Source organism: Lepidochelys kempii, chromosome 10, assembly GCF_965140265.1.
Source record: "Lepidochelys kempii isolate rLepKem1 chromosome 10, rLepKem1.hap2, whole genome shotgun sequence".
NCBI lineage: Eukaryota > Metazoa > Chordata > Testudines > Cheloniidae > Lepidochelys > Lepidochelys kempii.
In genome coordinates this window covers 41,065,808-41,083,197 of record NC_133265.1, presented here as the reverse complement: position 1 = coordinate 41,083,197, position 17,390 = coordinate 41,065,808, and the positions used below count along the sequence as shown (strand labels likewise).

General features: G+C 50.9%; 1 protein-coding gene across 3 annotated transcripts in view; it reads right to left on the bottom strand.

Moving 5' to 3' along the window:
* Window positions 1-16,868, bottom strand: part of INSYN1 (inhibitory synaptic factor 1) — a 101,516-nt gene extending 84,648 nt beyond the window's left edge. Inside the window, exons 1-2 of one of the 3 annotated variants that reach the window (XM_073363082.1) lie at window positions 16,093-16,868; window positions 14,772-15,593 (exon numbers count right to left, since the gene is read on the bottom strand). In XM_073363082.1, coding sequence (XP_073219183.1) covers window positions 14,772-14,930 — 159 coding nt within the window. In that variant the 5' untranslated portion in view covers window positions 14,931-15,593; window positions 16,093-16,868. Of the gene's footprint in view, window positions 1-14,771; window positions 15,594-16,092 lie in introns of those variants that run through there. The other 2 variants (XM_073363083.1, XM_073363084.1) reach the window with 2 other exon arrangements.
* Window positions 16,869-17,390: the final 522 nt, after the last annotated feature.

Sequence of the window (17,390 nt, the reverse complement as noted above, 5' to 3'; positions counted from 1 at the left end):
ATTGTTAACTGTATTTGTGTTACATTGCATATGGAAACAATCAAGGGGGTCACAACCCGCTAGAGAACATCCACTAATTATAACCTATAAGTAATGTAGTAAGCCCTCCCCCTCTGTGTACTAGACAACCCAGACCCAACCTTCTCGGGCCAATTGTAATGGGAAGTCTGGAACAGTAACTGGAATAGGTGTGGTATGCCCATATGAGGGAAGCAGAGGTGAAAGTAAGCTGGTACGCCCCGGTACGGCGTACCGGCAAGAACCGGTGCGCCGTACCAGGGTGGATCGGCTTCCCCAGGTGCAATTTAAAGGGCCTGAGGGTCCCAGCAGCGGCTGGAGCCCCCGGCCCTTTAAATTGCTGCCAGAGCCCTGCTGCCGGAGCCCTGGGGTAGCAGCGGCGGGGCTGGGACGGCGATTTAAAGGGCCCAGGGCGGGAGCAGTGGCTGAGCCCTGAGCCCTTTAAATCGTCCCTGAAGTCCCACCACCGCTTCCCCAGGGCTCCGGCAGGCTCTGGGGACGATTTAAAGGGCCCAGGGCTCAGCTGCCGCTACCTCCCCAGGCCCTTTAAACCACTGCCAGAGCCCCTGGCTGCCGCTGTTACCCTGGGGAGGGGGAAGGAGGCACTTGCTGGTACAGGGTGGGCTGGGGCTGGCTCTTCCGCCTGAGGCCCCGCCCCTTCCGGGTGCCAGAGCCGGCACCAGCCCAGCCCAGCCCCGTACTGGTAAGTCCCTAGACTTACTTTCACCCCTGGAGAGAAGGTGCAGGGCACGGTACTACACAAGGGGCAGTGGGACAGATGGAGCATTGACATCTTCCACCTTGATGCCTGGCCTTATCAGGAAGTGTGTCACCATATGTCCTATGCTTTTCCAGGGATACCTGGGCAGGAGGATCCCAAAAGAAAAAAAGGGGGTGGAATGTTAGGATATAGATATGCAGGTCTGCCTGTAAAGGCCTATACTTTAAGAATTTAGGTATATGTTTATCATTTAGCTAGTTATAGAGACATAAAGAAAGATCAAAATCACTGTCTGCCTGTGTAAGGGCCTTCTCTCACTGTGACAGTCTGAGGCCCTGTTCTTAAGCTAAGACCTTTGGCTAAGTAGCAGAGGCAGCCATAAGCTGGGAAGCGACCAGTCACCTCCTCACATTCCAAACTAGTTCACATTGAAATAAGGTGCTATTGGGCTGTTAGGAATACAATCCTGTCCTGATAGTGCCTATCACCTCCAGATAAAGATGGTTAAAGAAAACTTAGTTTGATAGCCTCCTGTCTGGCAAAAAATCACTTCTCAATAGCTGTGGTTGTGAAACCGTCATTTCTGTATGTTTTATCTTTATGGCCCCCACTTTTCTATTGTTCATCTGTCTGGTTCTCTAATTGTTTCTGTCTGCTGTATAATTAATTTTGCTAGACGTAAGTTAATTAGGGTAGTGGGATATAATTGGTTAAAGAATTATGTTACAATATGTTAGGATTGGTTAGGTAAATTTCAGTAAAATGATTGGTTAAGGTATAGCTGAGAATATTACTATATAAATTAGGGGCAAACAGGAAGTAAATTGGGATTCGGAAATAAGGAAAAAGGAACTTGGATTTAAGCTTGCCGGAAGTTCACCCCAATAAACATTGAATTGTTTGCCCCTTCGGACTTCGGGTATTGTTGCTCTCTGTTCATGCGAGAAGGACCAGGGAAGTGAGAGGGTGAAGGAATAAGCCCTCTAACAGTGGGGCCCAACACAAAAAGATTCCAGAGGGAGGGGCAGAGGGGAGGCATGGTTGCAGTGTACCCTTTCCTTGCCAAAACCCCAAACACATACCTGAATTGAGAACCTTCTCCAAAGAAACAGGAGAATCTGTATCTCAACACCTACCATGGCACACTAAGAGTTTGTGAAATGCAATAGACACTGAACAAGTCAAACTATGTGAACAAAGTCTGTCTGTCATAAATTGGCTGTTAATCTTGTGTCTTTTGATACTTCATCTAGGGGTCAAGACAATGGAGCTGATGCTATGGACAAACCCTGTGAAAATGTGTAACATACCTGATTTTTGGAAAAAAACTTTTGTACAGGCTAGGGATGGAAACAAGACAGTACCACAAACATGATGCTTCTCAGCTAATACCTGTAAACAGGCTTAGAGCTCAGCACAGCAGCAAGAGCATAACAGACCTACACTTCTGTATGGAAGGGGAAACTGAGGCACTCCACCTCATGGCATGGTGGCTAAATGCCAAGACACCTACATTTTAGCAGATATTGCTGTCTGCATTCTGTTAGTAATACTACACCCCGGCATGTTTTCAGGCACCCAGAGACCAGGAACCCAGAACTTCGCTTGAACACCTATGAATGACATCATAGGGTTTAAAGGTACTGAGAGGGCATGTGACCACAGACATACAGGGATTTTACATGTAGTGCCTCTGCCATGGACAGTGTCCAAGAGTATGGCAGTAAGTTCAGGAGGAAGGTGTGATGTTGCACTCCATATGTTTTATGGAAATATGCCTATGAGTAACTGTGCAAAAGGACTCTTGTAAGGTATCATAACAAAGGTTATAACCTACTGAATATATTCCTCCTATTTGTATGCATGTATCATTCTTGTATCTGAAGCTAGAAATATGAAGTATAATTCTGAGGTCCTATTGTAATTATGCAAAGTGTGGGCCATTAATGGTGGTTTAGAATCTTGATGGCTCCCATTGACTAGGACAATTGGTTATAAATGGTTTATTTACTTCCTGTGTCTGTGTGGGCTGACCCAGGAAGAATGGAGACGAGGGGGTCTTAAAGTGAAATGTGACATGACCATAGAATATCAGGGTTGGAAGGGACCTCAGGAGGTTATCTAGTCCAAGCCCCTGCTCAAAGCAGGACCAATCCCCAATTTTTGCCCCAGATCCCTAAATGGCCCCCCTCAAGGATTGAACTCACAACCCTGGGTTTAACAGGCCAATGCTCAAATCACTGAGCTACCCCTCCCCGTTGGATACTGGAATCCATCTTAATCCTTGTACTTTTCCACTGATGAGGCAGAGGTAGGGACAAGCACAGACAAAAGATTCCTGCCTTGTGCCAAAGCTATAAAAGGGGGTGGAGCAGGACAAAAGAGGCAGCCAGTCATGAAAAAAACCCTGCTTACCACCGGAGATGTCTGCTGGAACTAACAAAGACTGTACCAGGGGAAAGGATTGGGCCCAGACTAGGAAGCAGTCTAGTCTGTGAAAGAAGCTTATTGGAACATCTTTGAGGGTGAGATATCACCTGTAATCAGTTTCTTAATGTATTAGGCTTAGACTTGCGAGTTTGTTTTATTTTGCTTTTGTGACTTACTTTGTTCTGTTATTACTTGAAACCACTTAAATCCTATTTTTTATACTTAATAAAATCACTTTTGTTTATTAATAAAACCAGAGTAAGTGATTAATACCTGGGGGAGCAAACAGCTGTGCATATCTCTCTATCAGTGATATAGAGGATGAACAAATTACAAATTTACCCTGTATAAGCTTTATACAGAGGAAAACGGATTTATTTGGGGTTTGGATCCCATTGGGAGCTGGGTGTCTGGGTGCTGGAGACAGGTAACATGCTGAGCTGTTTTTAGTTAAAGTCTACAGCTTTGGGGGCATGGCCCAGACCCTGGGTCTGTGTTGCAGCAGGCTAGCATGTCTGGCTCAACAAGACAGGGTTCTGGGGTCCCAAGCAGGCAGGGAAAACGGGCTCAGAGGTAATTTTAGCACGTCAGGTGACAGCCCAGTAACGTCACAGTCACACCGCTAATGTAAAGTTTTCTGTATGGGAGCATTCTCTCTCTCTCTCTCTCACACACACACAAACAAACTTTGGACCTGGATTTCAAACACCCCCAGATCAAGCAGGTTCTGGGATTTTGGATTAGCTGATCATTTTTAAAAAGAGTCAGCTGCGTATATTTGCATCTGATCCCAGGTTCCAGCCCCTCCTTACTGGATGGTTTGGATATTGACGACAAGGTGCAGACTCAGGCCCCTCTCTTCAGTTTTGTTACACAGAGGCTCGTGCGATTCTTTAACTTGTATTTTGTCCCTGTGGGGCTGCTGTCCCCAAGTTCCACTTTGAATTTCAGTTTCAGGACAAACAGAATTGAAGCCATGGAATTTCACCCCCTCTGCTAGTGCCCTCTGGTGGACTCTCTCAGTGGTGGCTTAGTTGCATGATGTCATGTCCTAGATTCCTGCGCCAGCACGTTTTCTACAAGCCATTTCACAGTTTCTCCACCTCAGGGCACAGCAGGGCTCTGGTCTGTTCCTAGCTCCAGCTGGCTGCTTGGTGAGTCTTCGTGCCTGGATGCTGTGCTGCCACCTCATGCATTTGGATAGGGTTTTATGCATTGTTGTATCAATGCTATACATTGCCATTCAGTTGGGCATGTTGTAAAACAGTTCCACTTTAGCGCCTCTGTCCTGCCAAGAGCCCTGTGTTGGCAGATTAGCAGCTTGTGCATTTGTGAATCCTGTGTGGTTCTTTTAGGGCAACCAAGGGCTGATTTGGCAAGGACTTCCAGGGAGGTGATATCTAGTAATGGCACCACAGGTCCATGGTAAATATACCATGGGCCAACCCACTTCCTGGGGAGCCCCATTACACCAGCCTGGCCCCTGAAGATTTTCCTTACCTGCAGGAAGTAAGGTTTACAAGACCTCAGTATTATTCATGGACCCATTTCCCAGCAGGGGTCAGCAGCGATTACAGTGAACCTTCTGAGAAGGTACAAGCACCTGAACATAGGAATGGACAAACTGGATCAGACCCGAAGTCCATCTAGGTCAGCAGCCTGTCTTTGACAGGGGCCAGCATCAACTGCTTCAGAGGAAGGCACAAGAAACCCACACTAGACAGATGTGGATAATCTGCTCCACTGAAGGTCTCACCCCGCTTTCCAGTAGCTAAGGGTTGGTTTAAACCTGGAAGCATGAGGTCTAATATCCCTGCCGGAACATTTGTGTCGTCACTGACTATAACTCCGGGGATTTTCCATCTCCATATGAGCCCTAGCACCTGCTAGCCTGTTAGAAGTCCCTGCGACTATAATGGGTCTCACAAAGCCGCTGTATCAGAGCTCCTCTTAGCCTGAATTTTGTAGGTTGGGCTCATCTCTAGCTAGGGCATTTATTGTCTCATGCTGACATTACATGCTGCTGACCAGTTGCTGCTCATTCTTCTGGCATTTGTAACATGCCCCCCGGGACAGAAACAACACCATATGGTGTGAGAACTTTGCCTTCCCCACCCAACAAAATCTTAACGCTGGTAAGTTGAACGACATTTCACCCTTCTTCAGCACCTTGCAGGGTCAGATCTCTGCCTGCTTTGCTCACCATTCACTAATGGAGCCTTACAGTACTTACGAATTATTCCAGGCCAAGGGCACCCTGAGTCAAAGCTGACAGTGGAACCCGGATCCCCTGATGCCGGGGTCCCATTTCTAGGGGTGAGGAAACAATGTCTATTTAATGGGGTGGGGCGGTGGGTGGGACAGAGAATCACTTCTATTTTCAATCCTTTGTTTTCCCTTTCCAAAAGTCAGTTTCCACAGATGGATCCATTGTTATTTCACACATAGCCATGGACCAAGGTAAACATGGTGTAAAGGGCCCCACTCACCACAGGTGTGCATCCTTGTGGTTAGGTCAGGAAATTAGCTCTCTCCCCATCTGGCACTGCTCACCACTGGTTATTCACCCTGTGATGTGCCCACCTCCCCTCCCCCGCCCCGCCTCCTTTACAACTCGACTCTCTGGCCAGGTCACTACACAGTCCCCCATCCTGGGGTGACAGAGTCCCACTGGATAAGCTGTCCACATGCCACCTCAGGCAGCTTTCTGTTCCACCTCCAGATCCTGGGCCATGTCCCCGTGGCTGGCAGGGGAACCCAGGCCCACCCACTACTGTGAACTCCAGCCCAGGGACCCTCCGACTAGCAATCCAGCTCTGTTCACTCTCAAGTCCCGGTTGCTGATTCCCTGGGCTCCTTTCTACTCAGCCTCTATCTCCTCCCCTATCTCTGAGTTTGCCATCAGAGCTTCCCCCACTCCCACTTCACCCCTGTAGGCCTCTTGTAAGGCTCCCTAGACGAGGCAGGACCTTAGGGCTCACTCACCCCTTGGATCCTCTCCTTGCCTCTGACCAATGCACCTTTCCCTCCAGGGAGTGACCACAGGCCTCCTCTTTGCAGCCTCCTCCTGCTCTGCCTTCCTGGCTTTACATGCCTATCCCAGCTCCTCTCAGCTGGGCTTCCTCTGCCTTTAGGCTCTGCTTCCCCTCCAGGTGCAGTGTCTAAGGTTAATTGGCCCCCCGGCCCCCATTAACCCACTCAGGGCTCATGTGAGGTGGACAGCCCGTCGCACATGGTTGAACAGAGTGTACCACTGCTCATCTGGGGAATCTGGAGTTTACTCACATTTTCTTTTATTTACAAATCTAGCCAAATCATTAAATAAGGATTAAAACACAGCATGGTCACTTCTATGTGAAAGTGAGTGCCCAAAAACAGTCTAATGACACTTCTGGCTTTCGCCCAATGTCATGCTAGCCTAAATCCCAATCATAATACGGGCATCTCGGCTCACCCACAACATCTGCCAGGCTACTGCTCAGCCTGGAACGCCAAAACGGTTAGTTTACCCACTGCTTTTTTTCCTCACTAACCTCCCCTCAGTGATTTCACAGCTTTCTTTGCAATGAGACATGGGGACATTTCTCTCCTACTACAAGGCCCAGCTGTGATTTTTCATGGCATCTGCTGTGCCAGGTAGGAAAGTGCGTGCAACTGCACTGTTTGTGTTACATGACAATGTAATTGCTGGCAGAGAGAACACATTTTCTCTGGATAATTTTTGCGGGGCCAGAGGGCAGATAGGGGAAGATCTGGCCTTGAGTGCGAATACTGGCAAAGGAAACGATGGTGCAGAGGTTTCACACAGCTCAGTTCACAACTTAGCTAGACTCTGTGGGCCAGATCCCCAGCATATGTGAATCGATGTAGCTTCACTGAAGTCAATGGACTTACCCCAAAAATACAGCAGCTGAGGATCTCATTTGCCTTTCACCCTGAGGGAAGAGACTGACATAATTTTCAGCCCTGGAACCTTAAAGGGACATCAGGGCCTTAAAAATTACCCTTGTCTGAAATTATTGCACTTGCTACAGCTGTAACACCTATAATTCCCGTAACAGAGATGGAGGAAAAAACACTCTCCTCCCTCCCACCCCCACCCCAGTTTATTTGCTTTGTATATTTGACTGTACTTTTTGTCTAGTCAATTTCCCTGCTTCTTCTGTGCAATCGATTAGTCAGTTTCCTCACTTGTCCGCATGGGTCTTTCAGGCAGCAACAAGGGAGAAACAAATATTGTTAAATTAGAAAACTGTGATTATAAAAGCAGGAGAACGGGCAGGGAACTACCAGGAAGATTTAGGGCTTGGAAGCAGTTAAACAGATTTTTGATTTTTTTTTTTTAAGAAATAGACTGCACTTCAAGTGGATGGTGTCCCTTTAAACTGTGACTTTTCCTGCTCTATATTTCTCATCCTGTGGGATGAATTGCATTGAATAGCACTGAATTCCTGCACAAGACATCCCTCCATCCTGCAGGATAGGATATTTGAAGGCTTCAAGGTTGTACTTTGAGTTAGTTACAAGGATGTTTGGGGTTATGTCTATGCCGTGAAAAGGAAAGGTGATGTTCTATAGATAGTGTATAAGCCCCCCAACACACCCTTCCCCGCACACATCCTAGCTTTCTTCTATGTGGCTCTGATCCAAATGTCACTGGAAAGCCTCCTACTGACATCAGAAGGTTTTGGATCAGGCCCAGCTGTTGCACCAGTGTGGATAGTCAGTTAAATGCCCATTGCACTAAACAAAGGGCCAAATTCATTCTCAGCTAAGTCACACCAGGCATGAATCTGGCCCCAGCTGTCCACCATGACTTGCTACAGTGGGAGTTAATGTTGATTGACTCTGCCAGCAGGACACCTATTTCTATCTCTGATTCTTATCCACTCCATTCCTGCACTTGGAACAGGGGCAGAGGAAGTGGGGGCAAAGATTGCTTCAAGCCACCTTTGCATTCCCCATATACTGAGGCTGTTTGGGGTCCAGTACAATGCCTGACATCAGTTAGAGCAGCCACAGGGCTGCTCTTACTTATGCTGTGCTTACCATGGCTCCTGTAGGTGCTGGAAAGCAGTGAATAACTGGAGAACAGAGTGCTCCCATCAGCTCCCATCCCTGCCTGGGCACATTCCTTCCCTCCCACCCCCAACCTTGCTCCTTTACCCATCCCTGCCCGGGCCTGTGGAACCATTACCAGAGAGGTGTAAAGGGGCTTTAGTGGAGTTTTCTGAGATTTACTCTTTACTCAGAATGCTTTCTGCAAATAATAGTTAGTTTGTACCTCACACATGAGCAGTTTGCTGTGACTAGTGTGTAGTCAAAATTCTAGCTGTTTTGATTGGCCACAAAAGTCACATGGTATACTAGGGAGCTCTGATTTCACAAACTTTATTCTAAACTCACGTTTGTGGTTTCATTACAAAAGTGAAATTCATTTTACAGAAATATTTTGCACTATTTCTTGAATATTAGCTGTTCCCTCAAAACCTCCCAACCACTAGGAGGCACTGTGGTCTAGTAGTCAGGGCACTGGACTGGGAATCAAGAGACATTGGGTTTATTCCTAGCTCTGCCACTGACCTGCTGTGTGAGTTTGCTCAAGTCACTTCCTCTCTTCGTGCCTCAGTTTCCCATCTTACCTTTTGTCTCTGTTTAAATTGTAAACTCTTTGACAGGGGGCTATCTTTCACTAGGTGTCTGTACAATATCTTCCCCAATGCCACGTAACACAATTTCTAGTCTTACTTGAGGCCTGTAGGTGATAGTGTAATATAAATAATAATACAGCAACTGGCTGCAATTTTGGGGCAACAACACCACAAAAAGAAAAGGAGCACTTGTGGCACCTTACAGACTAACACATTTATTTGAGCATAAGCTTTCGTGAGCATCTGATGAAGTGAGCCGTAGCTCATGAAAGCTTATGCTCAAATAAAGGTGTCAGTCTCTAAGGTGCCACAAGTACTCCTGTTCTTTTTGTGGATACAGACTAACACAAAGACACAAAGACAGGGAAAAGGTTAAAAATTTCAATGCAGAGTCTCAAGAAAGATTTTGCCCAATTCAAATACTGTTGCCTATGACACGGAAGGGGTGAGCTGGTGAGCAGACTCCGTGAGCGCATGACCAAGTGTTCTTCTCCAACGGGACACCGTCCACCTGATTTTTTTTTTTTAAATCGGTGATTCCAGTTGAACCCCCCCACTCCAAGTTTGATTCTGCGAGTTCACCCTTTAAACAGCATGGCTGAGATTGTCCTTTACATTTAGTTCTCTTTACACTGCTCTGGCCACATTATGCAGGAAGTCAGACTAGATGATCAGAATGGTCCCACTTGGCCTTAAATATCTGTGAATCTGTGAAAGGGGTCTTAAAGTGAGCATAAATTACATCCACTCTCATTGTGAGCCTCCTTTAAACTGCTGGTGTGGTGTACAGAGATCTCAGTGTAGATGAAAAACCAGCTTCAAGTTCTGATTATTTTTTTAAATCCTTTACAAGATTTTTATAAGAGTTTTTCATCTCCCTTGCAGATGTTTAGAAGGGTCTTTTCTGCAAGGGAGATGCCGACTGATGGACTATACCATGGAATCAGTGAAATGGATTCTACACCAAGTGGGTTCAAGTACATAAAAAAAACAAATGGAAGAAAAATTCTCCCTTGTATTCATTTCAGATTCAGCAATCATAGGTATGTCTTGGCACGACACTTGGTTTCCATGGTCAGGAAGAAATGTTCTTTTTCAAACTGCCCTTTCAAAACACTGCTTCCAGTCCCAAGGATAGCCCCTGTCAGAGTATAGCCGTTCAGAAGTAGGTCAAGCTGTAGATCTCAGGTAGGAGCCAGTGCCATTAAGCTTTGCTTAATGGATACTGACCATGTCCCCTATTTTAAACATAAAGCACTTTCCCAGGTGGAGAGTCACATGGGGAAGGCAACGACCTCATCTGGAGTACTGTGTCCAGTTTTGGGCCCCACACTACAGGAAGGATGTGGATAGATTGGAGAGAGTCCAGCGAAGGGCAACAAAAATGATTAGGGGTCTGGAACACATGACTTATGAGGAGAGGCTGAGGGAGCTGGGATTGTTTAGCCTGCAGAAGAGAAGAATGAGGGGGGATTTGATAGCTGCTTTCAACTACCTGAAAGGGGGTTCCAAAGAGGATGGCTCTAGACTGTTCTGAATGGTAGCACATGACAGAACGAGGAGTAATGGTCTCAAGTTGCAGTGGGAGAGGTTTAGATTGGATATTAGGAAAAACTTTTTCACTAAGAGGGTGGTGAAACACTGGAATGCGTTACCTAGGGAGGTGGTAGAATCTCCTTCCTTAGAGGTTTTTAAGGTCAGGCTTGACAAAGCCCTGGCTGGGATGATTTAACTGGGAATTGGTCCTGCTTCAAGCAGGGGGTTGGACTAGATGACCTTCTGGGGTCCCTTCCAACCCTGATATTCTATGATTCTATGACCAATCTGCTGGCAAAACTGGGGTGCTAGGTGTGGATGAGGAAGACTTATCCCAGCTCTTGGGGAGTTCAGCTTGGAACAGGAAGCTTCTTTGAAACTTCGCGTGCTAATAAATAATGACAACTGGCTCTTATTGAGCACTTTTCCCCACAGATCTCACTGCCTTTCAGTCTGAAGGATCTCAAAACATGTTACAGATTGATACATACAGCAAAGACTTCAGCAGCCCCTGACATTCTCTCTCTTCCGGGCTGAGGCTGGGCAGCTGCATTACTTGTGACAGCTTGGAGCAACAATGAGTTATAGTTTTGGCCAGGAAGCGAAGAAGAAAAATGCATCTGATTGAAATGGCAGCAGTTCGGTATAATTAGCCATAGTGGCATTTGGCCAGGAGGTTGGAGATAAGGCCCTTTGCTGTTGTGAAAAGTTCTAACAGGCCTTGAAAGTGCACAAGTGCTCTGGATTTCCATGTAACATCTCACTCATTAAACACTGCACCCGCATTGGTTCTGTCCTGACTTAGAAGGAAGAGAGCCATGTACTACGGGTTGGCTTCTGCCACTCAGCTTACATGTGCATTCCTCAGAATCATGACCTGGCAAAACTAGGGCAACTCAGGCACTGAATCATCCAACTCACCTCTAGGCTTTTCCCTGGAGGTCTTCATTCCAGCACTGACCTGGCCTCATCCCTGTACTGACCTGACCTCATCCCACTCTATCAGCTCAGACAGGATTCCACGGGAGTCTCAGCTGCAGAGTCAAAAAATGCACAGGCTCCAAGAATCCAGCCTCCAGATGAAGGACTCCAACTAAGCAAGAGTGTCTGGTCATCTCCAGTGGGCATGAGCCACATGCCCACATGGAAACTCATTGGGCACTCTTCACTTGACATCACCTCCAGCGCAAGGGTGCCCTGTTTTAGGCCCTTTCCCAGCTCAGCCTCTGTTACTAGAGTTTTCTGTCTGAATCGCTCTGCTAGGCCGATTCTCAGGATTTGTTACAAGAACAATGCTTTGCCCTTTCTTCTGAGGCTCTCAAAGCACATTATGGACATGACAGGATTTAGCCTGGTGAGGCAGATAGATATCACTCTCCCTGTTTTACAGGGGAGGAAACTGGGGCACAGAAAGGCCAAGTGACTTGCTGAAGGTCAAGAATACCTTCCTATGCCTTAACCACATGGCCCAGCCTCCTTTCTGGGGAGCTGAAAGACACGTCTCTTCTAGAGCTACTATTGTGTTTCCAGCCAGAGGACAGCAGCTACCAATACTTTTGCTTTCTCTCTCTTCTTCCCGCCAAGCCCTAGCTCTGCTCCCTAGTCTAGTGTTATCATTTCTAATCTTCCCCTCTAGCAGGTATTGATCACTCTCCAAAGAGGAGAAGGATTAGCTGTTAGTCACATAACACTTGGCTAGCTGGTTGGTTCCTTCCATCAAGCAGCCCATGATTCTGGCCACCTGCATCTCCGCAACAGGGCTACAAGTTTGCCTAAAGCCCCCCAACAAACCAAATGTGACCCCATAGGCACATACCATCAGGATGGGCCTGATGGTGCATGATTCCTTCTAGGCTCCAAAGTGTCCCATAGGGCAAAGAGGGGAATGTGTGTATTTCACAGACTCCCTGGTGCTGAAAGCAGTCATTCAAGAGGGGTTTGATCATTGCTCAGACACACAGAGTTTCTCCTGCTGCCTGCACCTCCCACAGCACAGGTTGGGCCGAGTCAGGAGAGAGATGTAGAACAACAAGCCACAATAAGCAACCTGCCCCTCTGTCCTCTGCAAAGCCTTCATGCCCACAGATTCTTCGCCCCAATGGAAATCCAGTGAGCCAAGGAATAAGTGCAGCAGGATTTACCCCATAGATTCCTATGCAATTGCTGCTTGCATCTCCCCACCCTGTCTTTGATCCTTGGCTGGTTTTTTAAAGCTCTGCTATTATTTCCCAAGATGGGTTATTTTGGGCAAGGCTCCAGAGCTTGATTGTGGCTGTGAGCTCTGGCCAAGAGGCATGGAGAGGTATAGGACTTCCAGTGCCAAGTGGGGATCTGGCAAGCTGGCTGGCTCAGTCAGCTCCTCCTCACTTGGACTGGATGCCACGTGCACTCCCTTTTGCATCTATGGCCCTGCCTTTGCCACGTCACTAGTGTTGCCAGCAGTGCTAAGATGGGGTCTGATCCAAAGCTTACTAGAGTCAATGGAAAGACTCCCGTTGACTCCAATGGTTTGGATCAGGTCCCTGGAGCCTCAGCTCTGCTCCCCAGCCATTCTATCCATTTCCCCTGCACAGGGGTGCAAGGTTGAGGAGGGGAATTCCTTGTGATGCTGTCCACCATGCAGGCCCAGGCACAATCCAGACTTGGGAGGAGCGCAGGAGGGGAGGCAAGAGCAAAGAAAGATACCCTTGGAGCTCAGCCAGAGTTGAATGTGGCCCAGTATGTTTTCTCATGGACACGTTATAGTGAAAGCTAGTCATGCCCAAATGATTCCCAGCAGGAGCTTCTATTTTCACACAGGGAAATGTTTGAAATTTCTGCCCATAGCTGGTGCCATGCCCTTTGGAAAAGCTGAGCCAGCTTCTTCAGCTACTACTGCTTCCTGGCTGGGGGAGTGGGACAAAAACCCATTTAATTCGCCATTTAAGGGCCAGATCCTCAGCTGATGTAAACCAGCAAAGGGCTGTGGAAATCAATGGAGAATCTGGCCTTGAGATTTTAGCAGACCCTGTTGATGCACCACCCAGTTTGTGACATCACAGCACTTCCTCCTGCCCAGCCTGACAGACGCAGGCCTGCCACCTGGACAAACCGGCCAAGGGAGGTTGGAAATAACTTGCATCCATGGCAAAATTCACTCATATGAGGGACAGGAGAATTGTTGGCCTGAGGGTTAGGTGGAGGCCTCCTGGATCCTTTGATTTCAGGGTTTCTCTGTGAGATTTGCTGCAGTCTACAATTTTATGCCAGCTCCCAATTAACCCCTCCCCCCCATCATTAAGTTTCTCTCTTTCTGCTTGAAAGATCCAATCTTCACAATGCCAAACTGACAGGCTGCTACTCTCGTCACCCAGGGCAGCATGCAGTGAACTGTAGCTAAATATTCAATCGGATTCACCAGATCAGCCTTAAGGAAGCAACGCTTATCTGGTATCATTTAAGGACAGGGGATGTCTCCTCTCTCCACCCCCTTTTCTTTAAAGAAGGCAAGGAAATTAAACACAAAAAAACGACCTGACTGCAGCACATAACAGTCCAAAGCACAGCAAGTCATAACATCCAATGGGGAACCCAAACAACACTAGCTCTACTACACTGTTCACACAGGTGGAATGTCTAGGTTACTTCTGTGATTCACAGACACAGCTTGGTATATTAGGACCTGATCCACATGGGGGCCTATTGGACCCAATCCTCCAGGGGTCAGATGCCCCGAGCTCTACACTGGGCTCGATCCTGTGTGGAGCTGGGCAGCCCATGGCATTGAAGTCAATGGAGTCAAGGGCAATTGGGAGCCCTTCTTGCTTCTTGGAAATCATCCACCATAAACATAAAACAGGCACAGGCAGCCCTGCTAAGGGCGCTGCTGGGACTGAGCTGTTGCATTCGCTGATTTGGGGAGCATCACCTCTCTCCTGTGAAGGGCTATCCTGAACATGGAGATGGAGGAAGGCAAAAAAATGGGGGCCGGATTTTCCGCTGACATGGTGTATGTGTGTGGTGGGGGGGTGTCATGGACTTTTCCACAAAAAGAGTGCAAATCAGACAGCAGTCAGGATATGCACTCGTGACTTGACTGTCTGGGGTTTAGGGCAATAGGGGAAATCTAATTTGCCCCCTACACACACACAAAGAAGCTGTACCCACAATAGGGGACCGGGACAGATCGAGGACCAGACGGACACACACACACACAGAGGCTGGACCCACAACAGGGGCCGGGGAGACAGATACACACACACACTCAGTACCCACAATGGAGGACACACTCACACACATACACAGGCTGTACCCACAACAGTTTGCTTCTCCTAGCCAGGCCTGCTCCATGAAGGGAATTCTTTAGGCATGGCAGAGCCTGGAACTTTGGCCCGCTTTGGGACTCCCCATGGTGCCCCCGCCGCAGCGGTGCTCACCTCCCGGAGCTCCTTGGCTACCTCCTTGAGCTCCTGCAGGATCCCCTCCAGCTGCCCGATCACCATTTTCATGCGGCACCTGATCTGCTGCCTCTCGCTGCTGCTGCCGCCGGCGGGGTCTTCACTGGGCTGCGTGTTCTGCGAGCCCCCGGAGCTCATCCTTCACAAGCTGCCTGGGCGCCCGGCGCTGTCCATTCTGCTCTCCCCCAGCCCGGCCTTGCCTCCGCGGAGCCCCTCTCGGCCGGGGAGAGCTCACCATCTTAACGTCCCACGCGCCAGAGAGCCGCAGCCGCGCTCTGCCTCTCGCCGCTCTCCGCACCAGCAGCTCACAGCAGCGAGGCGCGGGGCAGGACTAACCAAACTCAGCTCCGGGGACCCAGCCGCACGCCCATGGGACTGGAGCGCTGCCCGGTCGCAAGGAGCCGCCTTCTGCCGATGGAGATCCACTGGCAGGCGAGCCCTGAGTGATTCCTTCCCTGCTCCCAGCTAGCGAGAGAGGGCGGGCAGTGCCCGTCTGCCCGGGTCTTGCCGGCTCTCCGGACAAGGCATAGCTCCGGATGTTTTATAGAGGCTGGGAGCAGCGCCGCCTCTTCCACCTGCTCAGTCTCTCCGCCTCGTTTGTAGCGCGCACTGAGCCCCCATGGGCCGGCTCCGGGCACGGCGGCCACCTGTCCGGGCGAGCTTCGCCCACTTGGCTCAAGGGCAGCGAACGATGATCCTGGGATATTCGCAGCAGGACGAACTCGGAAAACGCTTCGCAAGATCCACGGCGACTTCCAGGGCCGGGGCTGGTGTCCTGGGGCTCGGGGAGCCGCCGGCCTCCTGCGGAGAGACCAGTAACGCGTCACTGGGCGAGCCGGGTTGGGGCCCCAAGGGCCGGGCTGGCCCTTGGCTGTGCGGGGCGGGACAGCTTCGCCCCGTCCATCCCTGCAAGGGCCAGCGGGGCGCCCTGAGGCCAGCCTCCGAGCCAGGATCGCAAGGGTCCCCCCTCCACCCACGACCCTTTCTTTTCCGAGAGGGGACCCGGATTTGGAGCCGGCTCCGCGAGGACTGTTGGCGTCAGCAAAAGGAACCAGCCCCTCCCGCAGACTCCCCTCAAGCCCAACTCCTCCCGGCGCAGTGACCAGCCACAAGCCCCCATCGCTGGGGTAGGTTAAACGAGGATGCTGCATCCCAGCTTCCGGCTGCCGGCTCTGCGCACTGTTGGGGCGCCGTGCCGGCCTGTCAAACGCTGCCAGCTCTGCCATCGCAAAGTTTATCTACCAGCCACCCCGCGAGAGCCATAAGCCAAGCGAGGCGGCCACGAAAACCAGCAACTTACTAGCCCGGCTCTCCCGTCTCCTGCGCAGGGGCTCCGGCTGCGGTTGCCCCCGGGGTCACCAGAGCCAGCTCCGCGGCTCTTCTTGGCTGCTGCTCCCGGGAGATGCCATCCTGATCCGTCCCCTCCTTGCCCCTTGGAGCAGAGCCTGCCGGCGGACAGGAAGCGCGGAGAAGGGAGACTGGCGTGGGAGGGGGAGCGCCCTGTTGTTATTCTGGCTGGATCGCCGAGAGTGGAGGAGCGGAACCGGCTCACAGGAGGAGGGGTGCTGCCACGCCGTGTGCGGGGGAGGCGGCCGCGCACCCCCCCTCTCCAGCGCCACAGTGCAGTGCCACTCGTCCGCCTTCGCTCCGGCGGCCCATCGTGCGCACAGAGCCCGCGGGCCGCTCCACAGGTGCCAGGGTCTGCGGCCGACACACAGCCCTCCTGGGGGTCCTGCGGCTGGCCGGGAGGGCTCTGCCAGCGGCCGCGCCGGAGCTAGTGGGCTGGGCACGGCAGCCGGGACGGCTCCCGCTGCAGCGGCAGCTCCTTGAGCGCGGGGCTCGGCCCCAGGCTGGGCTGCTGGCTGGGAGGCGCCGGAGCTCCCCACATGGCGGGGGGGCCCGGCGGCGAGCGGCTCAGATCCCTCCTTTTCGCCCGCCCTGGGAGGCTGGTGCCCGGCCTCTGGTGCCCCGCTCCGCGCGGGCAGGAGCGGCCATGGAGGGAGCCGCAGTGGGAGCGCGCTGAGCCGCGCCGCGCGTCCTGCCTGGAGCCGGGCTGGTGGCGCCTGCAGCCGGGGCTCCGCGCACGGGCGTGTGGCTGGTGCTGTCAGCGAGGGGGCAGAGCCAGGCAAAGCAGCCGGCGCTTAAAGGGGCAGAGCTCGCCTGGCCGCCTGCGGCAGAGGGGGTACCAGCGCCCGGCTTTGCCAGGCGAGAACCCCTCCCGACCCCGGCTGGCTGCAGGGCTGGTCAGCTCCAGCTGGACCCCCCTGCAAGGGAGGGCGGTGGCATTTAAGAGGCAGGAAACTGAGGCACACGGAGGGGCAGAACCATGCCCCATCTCCCAGCGGCCAATGGTAAAGCCAGGACGAGAGCCCCTGTCTGCGCTGCCCCATGGTATATCTGCTCGATCACGGGGAAGATATCTGGGCTGGCAGTCTGCACACAGGCCTGCTGGCCAGGAATGCCTGGAGTCTAACTCCACCTTTGCTACAAACTGGGAGCATGGCCCTGGGGCACGTCCCACTCTCTGCCTCAGTTTTCCTCTGTATACCACCAGACCCAGCTCACCAGTTACATGGTGGTTCATGAATTAACTAATGT